A 17195-nucleotide genomic window follows, 5' to 3' on the forward strand; every position below is an offset into this window, starting at 1 on the left:
TCTCTCTCTCTCTCTCTCTCTCTCTCTCTCTCTCTCTCTCTCTCTCTCTCTCTTTGCTTTCCTTTTTTTTGTTTTTTTTCATTGCCGTGCCGACCGACCGCTGATTGAAAGCGTACCTACCCCCCGTCGTTGCTGTTTCAGCTGCGCGAGTACACCCTGACCGAATCGTATCACGAAGACGACGTCGAAGTGGAATTCGTCAGCAACGACAATCTGCAAGCGAACAGCGAGGCTCCCAGAGGAATCGATCCGAACAGGGACCTAAACGAGGCCATAGCCGAGGAACGGAGGGAAATGGACACCCAGAGATACAGGTACGTTTCTCCGCTACCGAAAACCCCCAACTGCCCGGCCTTTTCCATCCGTCCGTCCGCCCTCCTCCCTCGAACTTTTTGCCTGATATTTTCCGCGCCGTCGGGAGCGGAGGAAGTCGCGCTTCGCGGCGCTGTCCACGACGCGAGCGGACTTCAAAATCAAAAAACTGCCATTTCCCGCCTACTTTTAACTTTTAACTGCCATCCCGTAGCTGGGTTTTCGGCCGCCGTTATCGGATTTATTCGGATACTCGATTATGCCGGGCGAGTCGAGCGTGAAATGTCAGGGAAGAAATCGAGAAAGAGAAGACTTTTAATGGTCTTTCTCGCTGAGAGAACTTCCGTAAGCGTGGCGTGGCCCCGCACGCGGATGCAATCAAATATTTCTCACGACGTGGTCGCACGTCTCCCCCGTGTATCGTTCTTTCTCTTTGTGTACTGTTCCTGAGATATCTGCGCGTTCAATTGAAGAGGGATAGAGAGGATAGCGGTACCTCATAAATCCACGCTTAATAAGACCGAGGGTCCGAGAAAAATCCCGAGGTTCGAGTCAGCTCGTTACGCCTAGCTGCCTGGTACTTTCTGCAAGTTTTAGTTTCTCCGGGACATCACCCCGGGCGAGGCTTTTAAGCCTCGGAATGTGAAACGATAGATGGCAGAGACCTTTTCCGACGAGAAAGAGAAAGAAGGTGAAATAAGAAGAGAGAAATGAGAAAGAAAGAGATAAACGTAACAGGTAGGATTGCATCAGTGATGAGTACGTATGCAATGGATGCACCTGCATCAAGTATCCCGAAAAAGCGACGACGACTCGACAACGTTCGCATATTGGCATCGAATTTGGGAAATGTTGCGCCACCGATCGTCCAAGAAAGCAGTCCGCGCGCGACTATCCTCGCTTCGCTTTTCTCTCCCGAAGAAAATCGAATAGGAAAGGCACGCGCGCGTCGTGCAATGCTCGCGATAGGATATAATGCAGAATGCGAAACGTCGAGTCACCTTTTTCGCGGCGAAGCTCAGAGCGAGCGGTGAATACTCAAAGTAAAACGCTCGAGAGCAACATATCGCTCGCTGCGCCATAAGATATCCACGTCGGAGATGACTCCATACGCACGTGGGCCAAATATCCTGAAGGAGTTGCTCGATACCCCGACGCCGATTCTGAATAGTTCTATCGACTACCTCGACGGCGAAGCTACTTTAAATATTGAAGAAATTTGGCTGGATTTTCAATGTATCACATTCATGTATACATGCGATACTGATATGTATACACGTGACAATACTGATAACATTTCGCTGTCAGAACGTTGGCGAAATATTGTAGACGGCAACCACTTGGTCGATGAATAATTTGTCTCTATCGAATGCAATAAAGTCACGAGTTAAAAGTCGAAGCAAACTTATCGACTGATTCATACTATTACATTTAATATAATATTAATCAGCTGTATTGACTACATACACAATATGTCTGACGATAGATACACTGAAAAGGTTTTGCTAATTCAATACAATATCAGCACCCGCAACAAATAGCTTGTTGATATGAGACAGTACATGACCACATAGTGGAAATGAATTATTTGTTATTTCCAATTTGCTGCTCTAAGAAACACTTTTGTAATGGAGATGTAACTAACCTAATCTAGACGACTAAGTAGACGAGAACAAATGTGATTTATATTTCAGGCAAAGTATGTATTCATTAAAATGACAAATGGTGAGAAACGATTTACAACATTAATTATTCGATCTGTTTCCCTAATAATCATTAAACAGCAAATTTTGTTTTGATAACCGAAGGTTTTCTCAGCGTGGGAAAACTCTGATGTATATGTAAGGTAAAAGTACCAATTCCCGGACACGTACCTAATCCTGGACATTCTTGTCGAAATTTCATATTCAAATCTTCATGTTTAAAGACTAAAACAATAAGAATATGCAGAATTAAATACATGTCCGGGCATTGATATTTTTACCTTGGATTAAGTCAAACTGAACACAAAACTCCTCTTTGTAGTATTTTGCAAATAATATCTGTTAAATTTTAAGATATTAATTAAAAATCGATGAATGATTGCACACGATGAGATGCAAGATGTGAATATGATTTCCATTCTATATTAGGTTAAACTGAACGAGAAAGTCCATCATTTTGTAAAAGTCACGTAGATTTTTAATATTAATTTTTAAAAATTGGCGAATAATTGCGCAAATTTTGATCATTTACCAATTTTACTTAATTAATAACTCACAAATCTACGTAGTATGTATATATATATATATATATATATATATATATATATATATATGCAAAATGGTAGAGGACTGTTTTGTTTAGTTTAATTTAATGTACAAACGCAACGGAAATCTTACTTACCCTGCCAGGTTACACCCCCACTGCATCGCGCGAGATCGATCATCAATCTCCTTCAATGAATATCTAACTAATATTTCACTCAGAATCTTACATGGTTATTTTTAAAATTATAGAGAAATTTTGTGTTTAGTTTGACCTAATGTACACGGGCGTTTTCCCACTTGTCATCGAATATCCAGTATAAATTATGATAATTCGAATCTAAAAATGCAAAAGAGGAATGGAAACGAATCGCCGTGAGACATTTACACGGTCCCGACGCGAGCGTTTCGCGCAGTAACGCGAAAGTAACGTATTTCCCAAAGATTACGATGGACCGTCGAAAAAGTTCCACCTTCGACCGCCGTGCACTTTGCAGCTCGTTCACGACACGTGTTCGCAGGAACTTTTTCCCTTCGAATCGCCGATACCATCATCGCGTCCGGCCAAGTACCGACCTTTTCTCTTCTTCCATGATACCCGCGCGTTTCTCTTACTTTATGAAATGCCCTGTATACGCTCGACGAGAGATCCGTCCAACCTTTCACTCTCTTTTACAACACGGGCTCGGATCGCTCTTCTTTGCCCTCCGCCGGCGCTTGCCTCCTCTTTTCATGCCCTTACGAGATTTCTCGCTCATACGTCCCTCTAACGCGCACCCTTTCGCTCTATTTCTCTCTTTAACTTTTACGACGATGCCGCGGGCGGCTCGCATGAAGATCCCCGGAGTTTTCTTCTCACGGATGCCACGGACGTCCGCACTCGACGGAAAAATCGCAGGGCCAGTGGCATTTGACAACTCTGTGTGACGTTCGCGTGATAATAGAGCGAGAACCTTCACACCTCCCGGGGAAAGAACTCGCACGCTTTGAGACGCAACTCTTCATTCGCTCGTCGATAACGCATCTCTCCTTCTCTCTTGTCCCGCGAATTAACCTCGATAAGATTGTCTATTCTTTATTCCCGATGCACGCCAGCGAATTACCGCGTACGCCGCCGTTCGCTCCAATTGCGCGGAAATAAAAGTTTAAGGAGGATTTATGGGAATGTTTTAAGAGACCGCTTCTCTGCACACAGAGCTAATATAAAACGCCCGTGTTGCCGGAGATCCAAAAGAAAACTTTCCGTCCGAGAGCTCGTAAAATAGTAAATGGTCGTGGTAATTTCGCGTCGCCCCCCACGATAAGGAACATGAAATTCGCACGGCTTAGCGAACGCCGACTTTAACGGCGTGATTTCACCGATAACCAATATTCATGTGACCTAAGTAAAGAAACAAAAGAAGAAATCCAGACTAATCTCAATAATTTTTATAATTCCTTTCCTCCTCGAATTTAAATCGCGGAAGAGTATTCTCTAAAATAAATGTACCGCTGCACGAATCTCTGACTCTCAACTAATGTAATGTTTGCACACTTTGCAGAAATAACATGTTCCGTTAATTTCTCGCGATGTGCAGCTTCGTTGCATATACTGAGAGAAAAAATATCGAAAAAGAAATTAGGAATGTTTATTCGATGGGTATGTGTGTACACACACAGAAAAATGCGTGCTACATTCAAGTAGATGTTACTTCACAAGTCATTTGTTACTTGCTTCAAGTATTGCATATCCACAAATCTATCACGAGTTTATCATAAGCATCAAATTTGTACAAAATACATTCTAAATTTTAGTAAGTTTAGTATTTCAATCGAGAATACGAAATTAAAACAATAATTCGGTTTGCTTGTCGCGAAGGGCCGAGTCAACTTTCTCTTGAATAAAATTTTACAATATCTTTACAGAAAAAATACATTTTTCTTTTGAGCACATGACAATGAGCTTTTCTCAAATTTTCAACGAGTATTAAGACTATTAAGACTACTTTAAAGACTATCTCCAAGAGAATATTCTCTGTTGAAGATAACCAATATTTAAAAAAAGAAAAGTAGTCACTTTTCTTAACAGCAAAGTGATATTTTTCTTCGTGTACTAATATTTACTTGAATCTAAATCTTTTTGTTCAAATAGACCAAACGATTGCCTTCATGAGAAGCCACGATTTTAGGAGAATGTTTTCTCATTCGGAAAGAAATGTGTTCTCAATATGAACATACATATATCAGTGCAAGTGAACATGTTATCATATACTCATCCAATAAATATCTTTTATCCTCCAGATATTTCCTCTCTCACAGTGTATAAAAAACTATGAAATCTGCATACGACATGGTGCGCCAACGGAGAGCTAATTGTCGGCCGTTGTTGGCCGCGGATGTATATTGTGCGCGCGACGGAAAGTAATATTCTCTTCCGTTTTGTTTATCAGCGAGGGAAAAAGCCGTCGAAGCCGCTCGAAGTCACAAATGCAATTTATTTCGAAACGCACGCTAGTCAGATTGGATGCGACGCGACCGACATTGAATACCAATAACGATATTACTGTTCACGGTTGTCGCGTCTGTTGCTCGTCGGCGTGCCCGTCCCGACAAACACACAGCAACTTATTACTCCGATATATAATATTACAGCGTGCCACGCACGACGATCTTCTCTCGTCCGATCGTCTTCTCGCAGCGGAAAATGGACCGGGGAGCTCGCGCTTTGAAGTTATTCGAGATCGACCGCGACTTTTATCATAATGAACGCCGAATTGACGGATACTTTCATTAGCCTGGACGACAGTTCGGAAAATGAGCATCCGCATGCAACGACTCGATCGAATTCGTCACAAGCTGATGTGAAAACTCTGTGATTAAAATCGTTATTAAAGTCGTATCTCTTGGACAGTGACGCAGGGATATCGGCAATGTAATCCACACGGAGGGAATTTTATAATAAAAATAATTTCTGCAGAATGTTGTAACTGAGAGGAACAAATCGACTGATTCTGCAGTAACTGACTGCGTCCCTTCGTCTCATCCTCTCATTTAGGAATTGAAATGCGCTATTAAAAAATTTGCTTCTAGCGAAATTTATCGTGTGTTTTAGTAAGATAAACTCTGCTAGCAGTCTATATTCCTGCATTACTAGAAACTAAATAAAATCGACAAAAAAATTTATATGAAAATTATTTTATATTTTCTCCATTTCATATGAGCTATTTATATTTTAAAAAATATGGCATAGTAAATCTTAAAGTTGCGGTGCGTTCAGGACAACGGTAGTGGAGAAACAAAGGGAAAAAACCTAAAATGTACTATTAAAAAATGTATTTCATTTCTAGTGAAATTTTTGTGTTTCTAGGAACAAATTTTTATATAATATCTGTCTTTCTCTTTCTGTCTATTTCCTATACACTCCTAAACCCTTTAACCGATCTAAATTTTGCATAGTCTTTATGACTCTCTAAAAAAAAAGAAAGAAACCAACAAAATTACAATGTATCATTAAAAAATTGGTTATGTTTCTAGTAAAATTTATTATGTGTTTCTAAAATATCCCTGTCTCTTTCTCTCTCTCTTTGTCTGTTCCCTATATACTCCTGAACTCTTTAATCGATCTAGACTAAATTTTGCATAATTGATCTCTGCAGAAAATATAGATTACCATGTAAAACCCTGAATATCGCATCCCCTTCCTCGAATCTCATCCTCTTAAGGGGAGTCGATGACGAACTCGAACAATGTCGATAATGCAGAGACGATCATCATTAACATAATCACGCTATCTTTTTTATATTTCTTGTACAGAATTCACATGTATGTATGTTACTTTGTTTTACCATATTCAACGGAAAACCTAATCATATATGTATAGAAATCTTTCTGCAAACTTTTTCGATATTTTTAAGCTTTCAAAGGCAGATGCGAAGATACAGCAATTCTTCAAAATTTTTCTGTTTGGAGTATCCACACTTTCGGCATGTACAAGCTGCGAAACTTTTGGATTAAGCAAATATTACGCTGACTGACAGATTGAGATTTTACATTAAAAATTTTTTGTTCGTTTTCGTCACATATCGAACAATGCTTCAATTTATCTTTGCACGTACTTTCATTGCGAAAAAGCATTTGTAATTCTGTATAACCAATACGACGTAAACTTTGCAGAAAAATGTCAGTGTTCTGTCGGTAAAGCTTTCAGCTTCAGCATCCCCTTAACACTTTGTAATAACTCTAGCAACGCCGAGTAATTTTAAAGTACACGTTTTCACATGGAAATATAAATAGAAATATTAGTGTATTTCTAATTTACGTTTTGCAAAGATTATAGAGCCATACATTCTGAAAAACCCATCAAATTTTTCCGTGAGCCCTTAATAAAATTCTCACGGAGTTCTTATGAGTTCTATCTCTTTATGAGCTATACCTCTCAAATGTTGTGTAATACGTGGATGTTAAAATAAATGCGTCTGATAGACGGCTGTTCTTTGAATTGGACTACGGAAACGATGTAAGACCAGCAATGCATCAATCGTAAAAGATCTTTCGCAATCGAGCGCGCACGCGGCAGGGAAGAAATAAATAACGCTTTTAAAAGCGTCGATATAAATTTCTGCGCCAAGCGCGTAATAGACGCACGTTGCGCTATAAATACTTATCTCTCGCATTTAAGGCGCGAAATTGAAGCCCCCATAAATTCGATGTTTCCAACCGGCATAAAACTCCGCCGTTTTATCTCGCATCCGCAACACATTTGGCCGGCGTTCTCAATGCGACACGCTCTCTGTGGCCTGAGTATTATTTATCTTTCCTGTGTGCCGCGAGAACTCAAAGAGAACGCCATAAAAGTGACGCTTCCAGAAGCCAAACGGACTTCCGGCGTGGCGAGCCGGGTGCACGGCCGGATAGGTGCACGTACGTTTGACACACTCGATGGCTGATTACGATATCACTTTCCGCGAACATCCCGCGATCCGCGACAATTTCTGCCGCGCGATACCGCACCCGGTGTGTCCGGGTCTCGCCGTAATATCCGGCCGGGCCCCGGCGTTATGTCAGACCAACGGAAAACATCGACGCCGTCGACACGCGCGATGATACATACGTGGAGCAGCCTGAAAATAACCTTATAACGCGCCACTACCCCCTCATATCGTCCACCACATTTTATACTTGTTTTACTTCGCCGTGGCGGACACGCCGGTGGTGGCGCGGCAGCAAGAAGATTTTCATGACCTCCAGTTTCGAGCAAGCTGTCCGACGAAATTGGGAAAATAAAGGGGATATTTTCTCGGGAAGAGCTGATCGAGACGGGTTGCGCGAAATATTACAGACGACGGGAAAATATTTGTATGATGGTGAAAAAAAAAGAAGATTCTCGCGCCTCTAACGCGTGGATGAGAGAATCTGAAGGGGATGGAAAATGTGCCGGCATTCGCTCGTGTCGAAGACGCCTCGATTCAGTCGTTCGTGCAACGATTACGTGTACGAGAAAGACGTGCAATGTCGGATGAGAAGAATTCAGACCTCTAAGGGGATGTCATATTTGACAACTTGACCGACAAGATACTGGCATTTTTCTGCAAAGTTCATGTCGTGTTGGATGCACGGAATTACAAATAGTTTTACTCAATAAGAATACGAATTGGAATATTATTTATACGACGAGAATAAAAAAGTTACATCTCGAGCTATCAATGTAAATATCTGTCTAATACAAAATTGTGCAGCTTCCACGCTGAAAAATACAGACGGCGTTCAAATAAATGTTACTTGTCTCAAGTATTTCATAAACTATCTGCAAATCTATCATGAGTTTATTATAAGCCATCAAACTTTTTCAAAAAATACTCTGAATCCTAATAAGTATTAGTATTTCAATCGAGAATATTAAATTGAAATAAAAATTCAGTTTGCTTACAATCGAGTCAACTTTTTCTTCGACAATTTTTTTATCATTTTTTTGTCAAGAAAATTAATTCTTCTTTTAAGTACATGATAAAATGAGCTTTTCTCAAATTATCTACAACACAAAGTTGTCCTTAACAAACAATATTTTCTTAATAATAATCTTCATACATACTTATGTAAAATTTTAGGAAAGTTGATATACTTAAAAAAAGAAGTTATTTTCTTTACAAGAGTATTATTGAAAAATTTTATTGGAAAGAATGGTTTTATCCCATAAGTAAACCACGCGGACTTTTCTTTTAATTTAATATTTTTTATTGAAATGCAAAATGCATTTTGAGTAAATTTGACGCTTGTGATAAATTTAGATTAAACTGATAGATTTGTAGATATTTGTATTATATATTTGTAAATGTATTTGCAGGATGTAGAAATTTTTACTCACTTAAATAAGTCAAACGTAATTAAAAACAGTGAATATACATGGATTTGTAGTCATAAGTATAGCATTGAAACTGCTCAGTGCTATACTTATAACTGATATGAGTGACTATTCACTGATGCATTTTAAGAGAGTATGAAATACTTGAAACATGTATCACTTACTTGAAAGCAGTACATGTTCTTCTATGTGTAGTCGGTTGATTAAAGATTGCATCACTTTTCCTGTGTAAATTTTGCGACGCATTTCGTATTTAATAAAAAAATGTATGTCTTTAGAATAACTGAAAAACAAATTCTCCTATTCGATACGGGATGCGTTACGAAGCTTCCGTTACATCAAGGAAAAGTGTTGCGAGCCCTGATCGGATACTATATGAGAAATACGAAAAAGACAATGTGATCATGTTAATGACGATCACCTCTACGTTATCGACATTCTTGAAGTCCGTCATCCATTTTGGCGTATCCCTCTAACACAAACATCAAAAACTTGCCGCTGCATCAGAACGTTCCGAAAAGATTACGTCTCGACCCGAATCAAAAGCTAAAACAAATAACGAAAGCACATCCCCAAAAAGAGAATACCGTCCGAATTCGGTGATATTGCTATCGAATCGTCAGTCGTTTCAAGCATCTATGAAGTATCAACAACCACTGTCATATTCTTTATCGCGTCGCGGTTATATTCGTAATTAATTATACTCAAAAACTGGGCAGGAAAATGCTGGCCAGTACTTCTTAGCGAGTTACTGCAGAAACTAGATAATAAAAAATGATTAGTAAATGCTCGTTAGGTTTTTCTCTGTCTAGTAAAAACTTGGAAAATACTGGCCATACACACATACACACACACACACACACACACACACACACAACGTATCCTCAAACGGTACTCCACAAAGGGTAGCCAAGTAGAAAAGAGCGACCTCTTCCTAGCCAATAACTAGCTGAGAATTTCGATTGTTTGCTTTAGAGAATTTCGACTTGTTTCGCTACACTATTAGAAAAATCCGTATTAAATTTAATAACTGGGATGTGAAGTTCTTTTATATAACTATATTATAAAAAATAATAGTAAAATCAATATTATATTTAATAATCCATAGTTATAAAAAATCATAATCAGATTTTATTTTTCATAATATTTTTATAATAATTTAGAAATGCTATTATGAAAAATAGACTTCTAGATAATTCCGTTGAAATCTCGATAAAGGCCACGATACTTTGCAAGCTGAATCTTTCAAGCCATGTGACCGAAATAGTCTCATATTTATAATATATTAGAAAAATTATTCTAACATATCATAAAGTGTTATAATATTTCATAATTTAATATGAAATTTAATAAAAAAATATGAAATATAAGATAGAAAATATTAGATTTCATAAGAAATATAAAAATTATAACTAATAATCCTAATGTTATGAAAATCTTCACTATTATTAGTTTTAATGTCAAATTCTTAAATTTATTTACAAAAATGCTATTATTTTTAACAACTTTTCTAACAGTGTAGTAACTGAAAAGTAGGACTGGTTAGTTTCTGGCTAGTTTCTAATCAGTTTCTTTTTACCTGAGTTTGTAAACCAAACGTGTTGTTCTTTAAAGTATGCTTTCGCCTCGCGTCTCTCCGTGCCCCCTTTCGCCGCTGCATAATTAACACCTGCAATCAAGCGGCGCCTTAACTGATCGAAGCCGTGCGCGTAAGGCCGCGGCCGTCTCTCGAGGGTGATCAAATCGATACGCGTGTATCGACCGGCCGATCGCGCACACCACGAAGTCCGCGCGTCCGCTCATAGGCCGCTCGTACCCTTATCCATCCAATATCCGGCCGGCACCAGGCTTCGTGCAGATCGATAAAGCTTACGTTCGATGACACTCGAGATCGATCTGTAACCTTCGTCCCTCCCCTGGCCAACCTCTCGCTGACCCTGTCCTGCTGCCTCCATGCCAGGGAGGCAATCTCTTCGGAACGTTACCACAGATTCGATTCCATTCGACGCTATCTGGCCACTCGGCAAGGAGCGATCGTCGTTTCTGGTAATTGCTATTGTGCCTTCGAGGCTGCCGTCGTCGTCGTCGTCGTCGTCGTTGCTGCTGCTGTCTCTCCAGTGCTGTGTTACACTGCCCCATTTTGGAGCGTACGACGAAAGCTCACCCCCGATATCTTTCTATTTTCCTACTCTTCGTCTTAACAGATTAAATCTTGCGACCGGATCGACCCAGTCATTTCCTAGTCCGGGACCCTAGAGTCCAGGGTCGCAGCACGTTTCCAGATGGAACAACACGACCGCGGACAGCGATATATCTCATTACCGAGTGGCCATCGAGCTGATTTGTCCGAGAGATGTAGCCAGAAGCTAATCTCGTATGGAGAAAGGAGACATGACAATAACTTTGTTGATCGAACGGAGAAAATTGTATCCTCGGTACTGTGTGTGCGCGATCGCAATTTGGAATATTGTGCACTTGTGAAGGTAAAAGTACTAATTCCTGGACACATGTACCTACATTTGGATTCTTATTATTTTAATCTTTATAAATGTGAATATTTAAACTCTCAACATAATATATGTGCACATATATTGAATATATACATGTATTTTGTGTTGAAAGTTTAAATATTCGGATTTCACAAAAGTAAAACGATAAAAATACCAAGGATTGGATAGGCATTGGTACTTTTCCCTTACGAGGAAACAATGATTCTGTATTATTAGGTCATGCATTATCCCAACGAGTGGCAATCAATTAAACGATGACGTTTTTGTAAAGTCAATTTTAACAGGATATCCTTGTGATAATGCACGCCCAAAAAATATAATCTCATATTTAGCAGAATTCTCTTATGTGTATGTGTGTGTGTATGTATATGGTTTCAAGAAAAGATTTTTCTTTATAAGGTAAATGTCCCAGTAATTGAACAATGTCCCAATTATTGATACATTAGATTAGTTGTTGATATAATAGATCAGTTTATGTATTAACTAATGATTAAACATTCATCGAATAACATTGCAAATTGGCAGAAACAAATATTCTTTAGCAAAATCTCAAAAATTTTTTTTAGAAATATCAAATATAAATCTATTGTTAATGTATCAATAATTGGAACATTGTTCCATTACTGGGACATTTACCTTACAAAAGAAAAATATTTTACACTAAGAGAAAAAATGGTTGATTAAAATAATAGTTTTTTTTAACTAATACCCCTTCTTAGCAATATAACTAAAGTAATAAATATCTATTTATTATAGTAATTTTTTACCCCATAATTTTTAGTTAACACGAAAATAAGGTTATTACTGACATATACTAACATTAGAATTTTACTAAAAAATAGTTCTCTTGATTATAATTTAAGGTAATTATTTCTGAATGTGTTTTAATTATAAATACCAAACATTTATTTTCAGTGTAACATGCAAAAGAAAAAAAATCTAGTTGCAAGGTACTAATTTCCTGTAATCTCATGTTCTAAACAATTTTTACCGAAAGAGTATATCTTTCCCAATGAAATGAGCTATTAATTATTAATCAGAAATTTATTAGATATTGTCTTAACTTTAACTAGATATTGTTTTAACTTTTTTTTTTTTCTTTTGGATCAAGAGAAATATATTTATTTGAAACAGAATATCCGCCTACAAGAAATTTCTGTTAAGAATAAGATTTATACCAAATAAAAGACGAAATTTCCCTAACTTTAAGAATATTGTACTTGGAATATTTTCCTTTTGGCTGTAAAACCCTTTTGAGGCTATGTATAAGAGGATTCCGCTAAAGATGAGATTATATTTTTTTGCGTGCAATCGTTATTCATAAATATGATTTGCATCATGAATAAATCACCCAAAAAGGAATAATCTCATCCTTATCCGGAATCCTCTGAATCCTAAAGAATTTTGCTCTTACATATAACCTCAAGGGGTTTCCTCTCTAATTCCAACATGAAAATATTCTAAGTGCAATATTCTTAAACTTAGAGCATATTCGTCTTTTATCTATAGTACAAGTCTTGCTTGTCGCATTTCTCATATCGTACGTAGGAGAGTTTCTGATTCAAGTAAACACATTCCTCTTGATTCAAAAGGAAAAAAATTAGAATAGTTAGTAGATTAATAGATTAAAATTAGAATATTTAGTAGATTAATAGTCCATTATATAGAAAAGAACAATATTCTCAAAGTTCTTTTTTTGAGTGGTTATGTTTCTGTTAATGCCGGAACATTTCTGTTATTATCAGAATCATCAGACTATAAACTGATCATCAAGCATTCACGACAGACACGAGCCGGAATAAGAAAAAGAACGATAAAGTGGAAGATAGGAAATAACAGTAACACTTAATCAACTCTGCTATTGCGACCACGTAATGAGAGAGTATTATCGTAGCGGCACGAGCCGCTTCTCTACGAGCGATTCTGTTTCACGTGAAAATCCATTTTGAATACACTAACGCGAGCACATCAACGTCTAACTGCAAATAACTGCGAATTAGAGATAAAGGGGCAAACCCGGGCCGCGCGGCGCTGTTCGAATTTAGTTTGGAATTTTTTTCATTGCACACAAAGCGACGTATTTTGTATCGTTTGACATGGCGAATAACGCGATGCGTTACATCCCGCGAGCGTAATTCGCGACTGTTTCAATAAAAAGTTCTATTAACGAAACAACGCGCTTTCCTGTCTTCGTCAGCGCGCTGTGAGAAATATGCATGGCGATAGACTGTATGTGTTCATAAAGCTGCGTATAATGAATAGTTTCCGGCTCTACGAATTTATTGAGAGCGCAGAGAGTTGGAGTAAGGCAATAAATCGAAATATAAAAATAACTGCGCGTCACGGTTTCATTCGAACGGTTTTAAATAATGATCATTAAGGGGATGTAAAGTGAATAACGAACTCAAAAAAATATCGACAACGCGATCGTTATTAACACAATGACGCTATCTTTTCCGTACTTTTTGTACATACAGGACTTATGTGTGTTGCTTTGTTTTATCATATTCAGCGGAAAACCTAACCACGCAAGTGAAATCTTCCTGCAAATTTCTGATATTCTTAAGGCTCTATGTACCTCGTCGTCTATGTAAAATTTATGATTTCAGAAGCGAGAAATGACATGCTGACGAAAGTTATATGTCATTTCTGAATAAAAATAAATATAGACGAAAGAGCATTTAAGATTGTTTAAGCACACTTGTAAAATTGTCCGAAAGATATTTTCCCGTAATGATTAATAAATAGTCATATAATAAATGGTGAAATGATGAAATGAGTATGTTTTGTCTGCATACTTCATTACATCATTTATTATACAACTATTTATTAATCATCAGGGGAAAGGGATGCCTTTCGGATAATTTTACAAGTATACTCAAACAGCCTCAAATGCTCTTACGTTCATATTTATCTTTATTTAAATAGCACGCAACGTTCGTCAGTATGTCGTTTCTTGCTTCTGACATCACAAATTCAACATGGCGACGAGATATAAGGAGCTTTAAGCTTCTGAATTCAGATGCAAAGGTACAGCAAAGTTCTTCAAAATTTTTCTGTTTGGAACATCCACACTTTCGATATGTACAAATTACAAAACTTTTGGATTAGGCAAATATTACGTTAACAGATAACACTTGAGAATTTACATTAAAAATTTTTTTTTTTATTTTCGTCACATATTGAGCAATGCTCCTATTCATTTTTGCACGTATTTCCATTGCGTAAAAGCATTTGTAACTCTGTACAATCAATACGATGTAAACTTTGCAGAAAATGTCAGTATTCTGTCGGTGAAGTTTTCAGCTTCAACGTCCCCTTAAAGCGCGCAGGTACAAATTGATGGGAAAAAAGAAAAGAGTATGCGTTGTTCGCGCATTGTCTTCGACGCGGAAATATTTCGCGCCGATTGTGCGCTCCGTCGTGTCGACAAACGCGTCGACGTTGCAGCGCCCGGCAAATTGTGCATATTCGAATTCGAGCTAGCAACGAGCGAACACGGGCCGAGTCAAGTGCTGTAAAAACTCGCCTTCGAGAAGTGGAATCTTCGAAGTCTTCGAATGGGGCTGACGATTTTCTGTCAAACACCTGCCAAGTCTCATCGAACGTGAGCTCGGCGAAAGCGCCGCTAAACGCGACAGTCACCGCGCGTCTTCATGTGGGTGAACGCCCGTGTGTGTATAAAACGACGCGAAGGTCGGGAAGGAAACACGTTGATACATTATAAAGTCAATGCATAAGCGACGTGTATCGATTTTAATAGTAATATCGGCTTCGTTTGTCGCATGTTATTTTTATCGTCCCCTGCCCGCGTCCAAATGGGACAATTGTTATTACTGCTCGTAATCCAAAAATCAATATCACACATGATAAAAAATCGTATCACAGTTGCGTCGGAATAATTGTTGAGTTTTTTAACTCCAAAAATAGAACTAATTACGCGTAAATAGTAAATTTACTTTTGTTCTCATTTAAAAATGAACGAAATTAATCTCAATATAATCACGTAGAAGATGAGAACATTCTTGTTTGGAAAATATCTTCTTTTTTGACGCTTTAATCTTCAGGCAAGATCACGTGACATTAAACGCTGATAAATTACTTGTGATCAGATATATTTTATATGATTCTCGGCAGAGGAAAATCTGTTCTTGTTATTCAAAAATAATTTTCATTAATAAAAAACGCAATGTATTGGATCGAGGAAATGATGTTTCTTAAATGTCGGGGAAAATAACATTATTACCAAAATAATCATTTTGTACTTCTAACATTATTACCAAAATAATCATTTTGTAATATACAAGGTGTTTGATGCAAAGTATTCCGTACCTCGTATACATATAAATTAGGTCAAACTAAACACAAACTTCCTTTACCATTTTGTAAACAATTACGTAGATTTTTTAGTTCTAATGTAATGTTCTCTAATTAATAACACAAATTCTACTTATTTGCTAAATGCTAGAGAACTTTTCTATTCAATTCGACTTGATTTACAGACATACAACCGCTATCATAACTTATCTGCCATGTTACACGTGATATCGTTCGCCAATCTTCTTAATCTAATCTAGTTTAATTTAAAAATGAAATTTAATTAAGAAATTTTAATTTAGAAATAAATAAAAATAAGATTTAATCTCTAATTAATAACTCAACATTTCGCGTGCTTGTTTGCAAAATGATAGAATAATTTCGTGTTTAGTTTGACCTGATCTACGTATACACGAAGTATGTATTTAACATCAGATACCCTGCATAATAATGGAATAAAGTTATAACATTGTCGGAATTCAAAACTGCAAAAAATCTTCTAACAAAATATTGAGTATATTAGTTTTCGGTGGGTACTGATTTCCCTTTTCTATGCAATTTCAAGAATCGCACGCGACCTGGGATCAAACAAGAATCTATTCTCTTATTGCGAACTCGTAAAAAGTGAAAAATTTAATCTTGAAAATAAATGGGAATGTTTACTCATCACGAGTTGAAAGGAAACATCATGATAGTTTCAAAGCACCCCAAAATTATTCACTTTTCCTGATTTCATACTAGAAAAACCTACTACATAATTAATAAACAAGATCGAGTTTGCATGAAAAGATTCACGACCGATGTCCTGTTGCTCAGCGAGACATTGCCGCGGGAACAAATGAATTCCGGCGAATTCGATGACGCAAAACTCGGCACGCGCGCGCGCCGATCATAAAGTTAATTACCGTAGAATGATAGCGGAGCGCGCGCGTCACAAGGAGCAGACGCGCGGCCGTGTAAATCCCCATCGCCGCAAAGTAATAGCGCCATTTGTGAACTGGCATACCGCGCGTTCCAATGAATTTACTGCGATAGAGGAGTAAGTGTAACAAGAAGTAACTGTAACGAACGACGTGCTAGGCGGTATCGCCCCGTTCGCACCCCCTCTGCCGCCGCTGGCTGCTGCATTCGTGTTTACCGGCCGGCGAGAGGGAGTCAGTCGCGTATACACGGCAATCGTAATGCGCGCGCCTGGTAATTTATTTCCCGTCGCCGGTAATTTATTTTGCACGCGCGCATTTTTCAGTGCGGCACGCGAACCCCGAGAAATTAAAGTAAAATTCGCTCGCCCGAGACGCGCTCGTTTCGGCCCGAGATAGTCCGCCTCCCGCGGATCTTAATTTATCAGTGCCAATGGCGCGCTAAAATATCCACGACGATATTGCAGCGAGTAACTCTGTGTCTTTCTCTCTCTTTCTCTTATTCTCTCTCTCTCTCTCTCTCTCTCTCTCTCTCTCTCTCTCTCTCATATTT

The 17195-nt window shown here is 38.1% G+C and overlaps 1 protein-coding gene across 1 annotated transcript in view; it reads left to right on the forward strand.

The window, feature by feature from the left end:
• LOC116846083 (spondin-2-like) overlaps positions 1–17195 on the forward strand; it is an 83166-nt gene that overhangs the window by 50310 nt on the left and 15661 nt on the right. Inside the window, exon 3 of the mRNA XM_032819486.1 lies at positions 142–314. Within this exon, the coding sequence (XP_032675377.1) occupies positions 142–314 (173 nt within the window). The remainder of the gene's footprint in view (positions 1–141; positions 315–17195) is intronic.

Source organism: Odontomachus brunneus, unplaced genomic scaffold (assembly GCF_010583005.1).
Source record: "Odontomachus brunneus isolate Ranch 3 - 2012 unplaced genomic scaffold, Obru_v1 Obru_scaffold_060, whole genome shotgun sequence".
Taxonomy (NCBI): Eukaryota; Metazoa; Arthropoda; class Insecta; order Hymenoptera; family Formicidae; genus Odontomachus; species Odontomachus brunneus.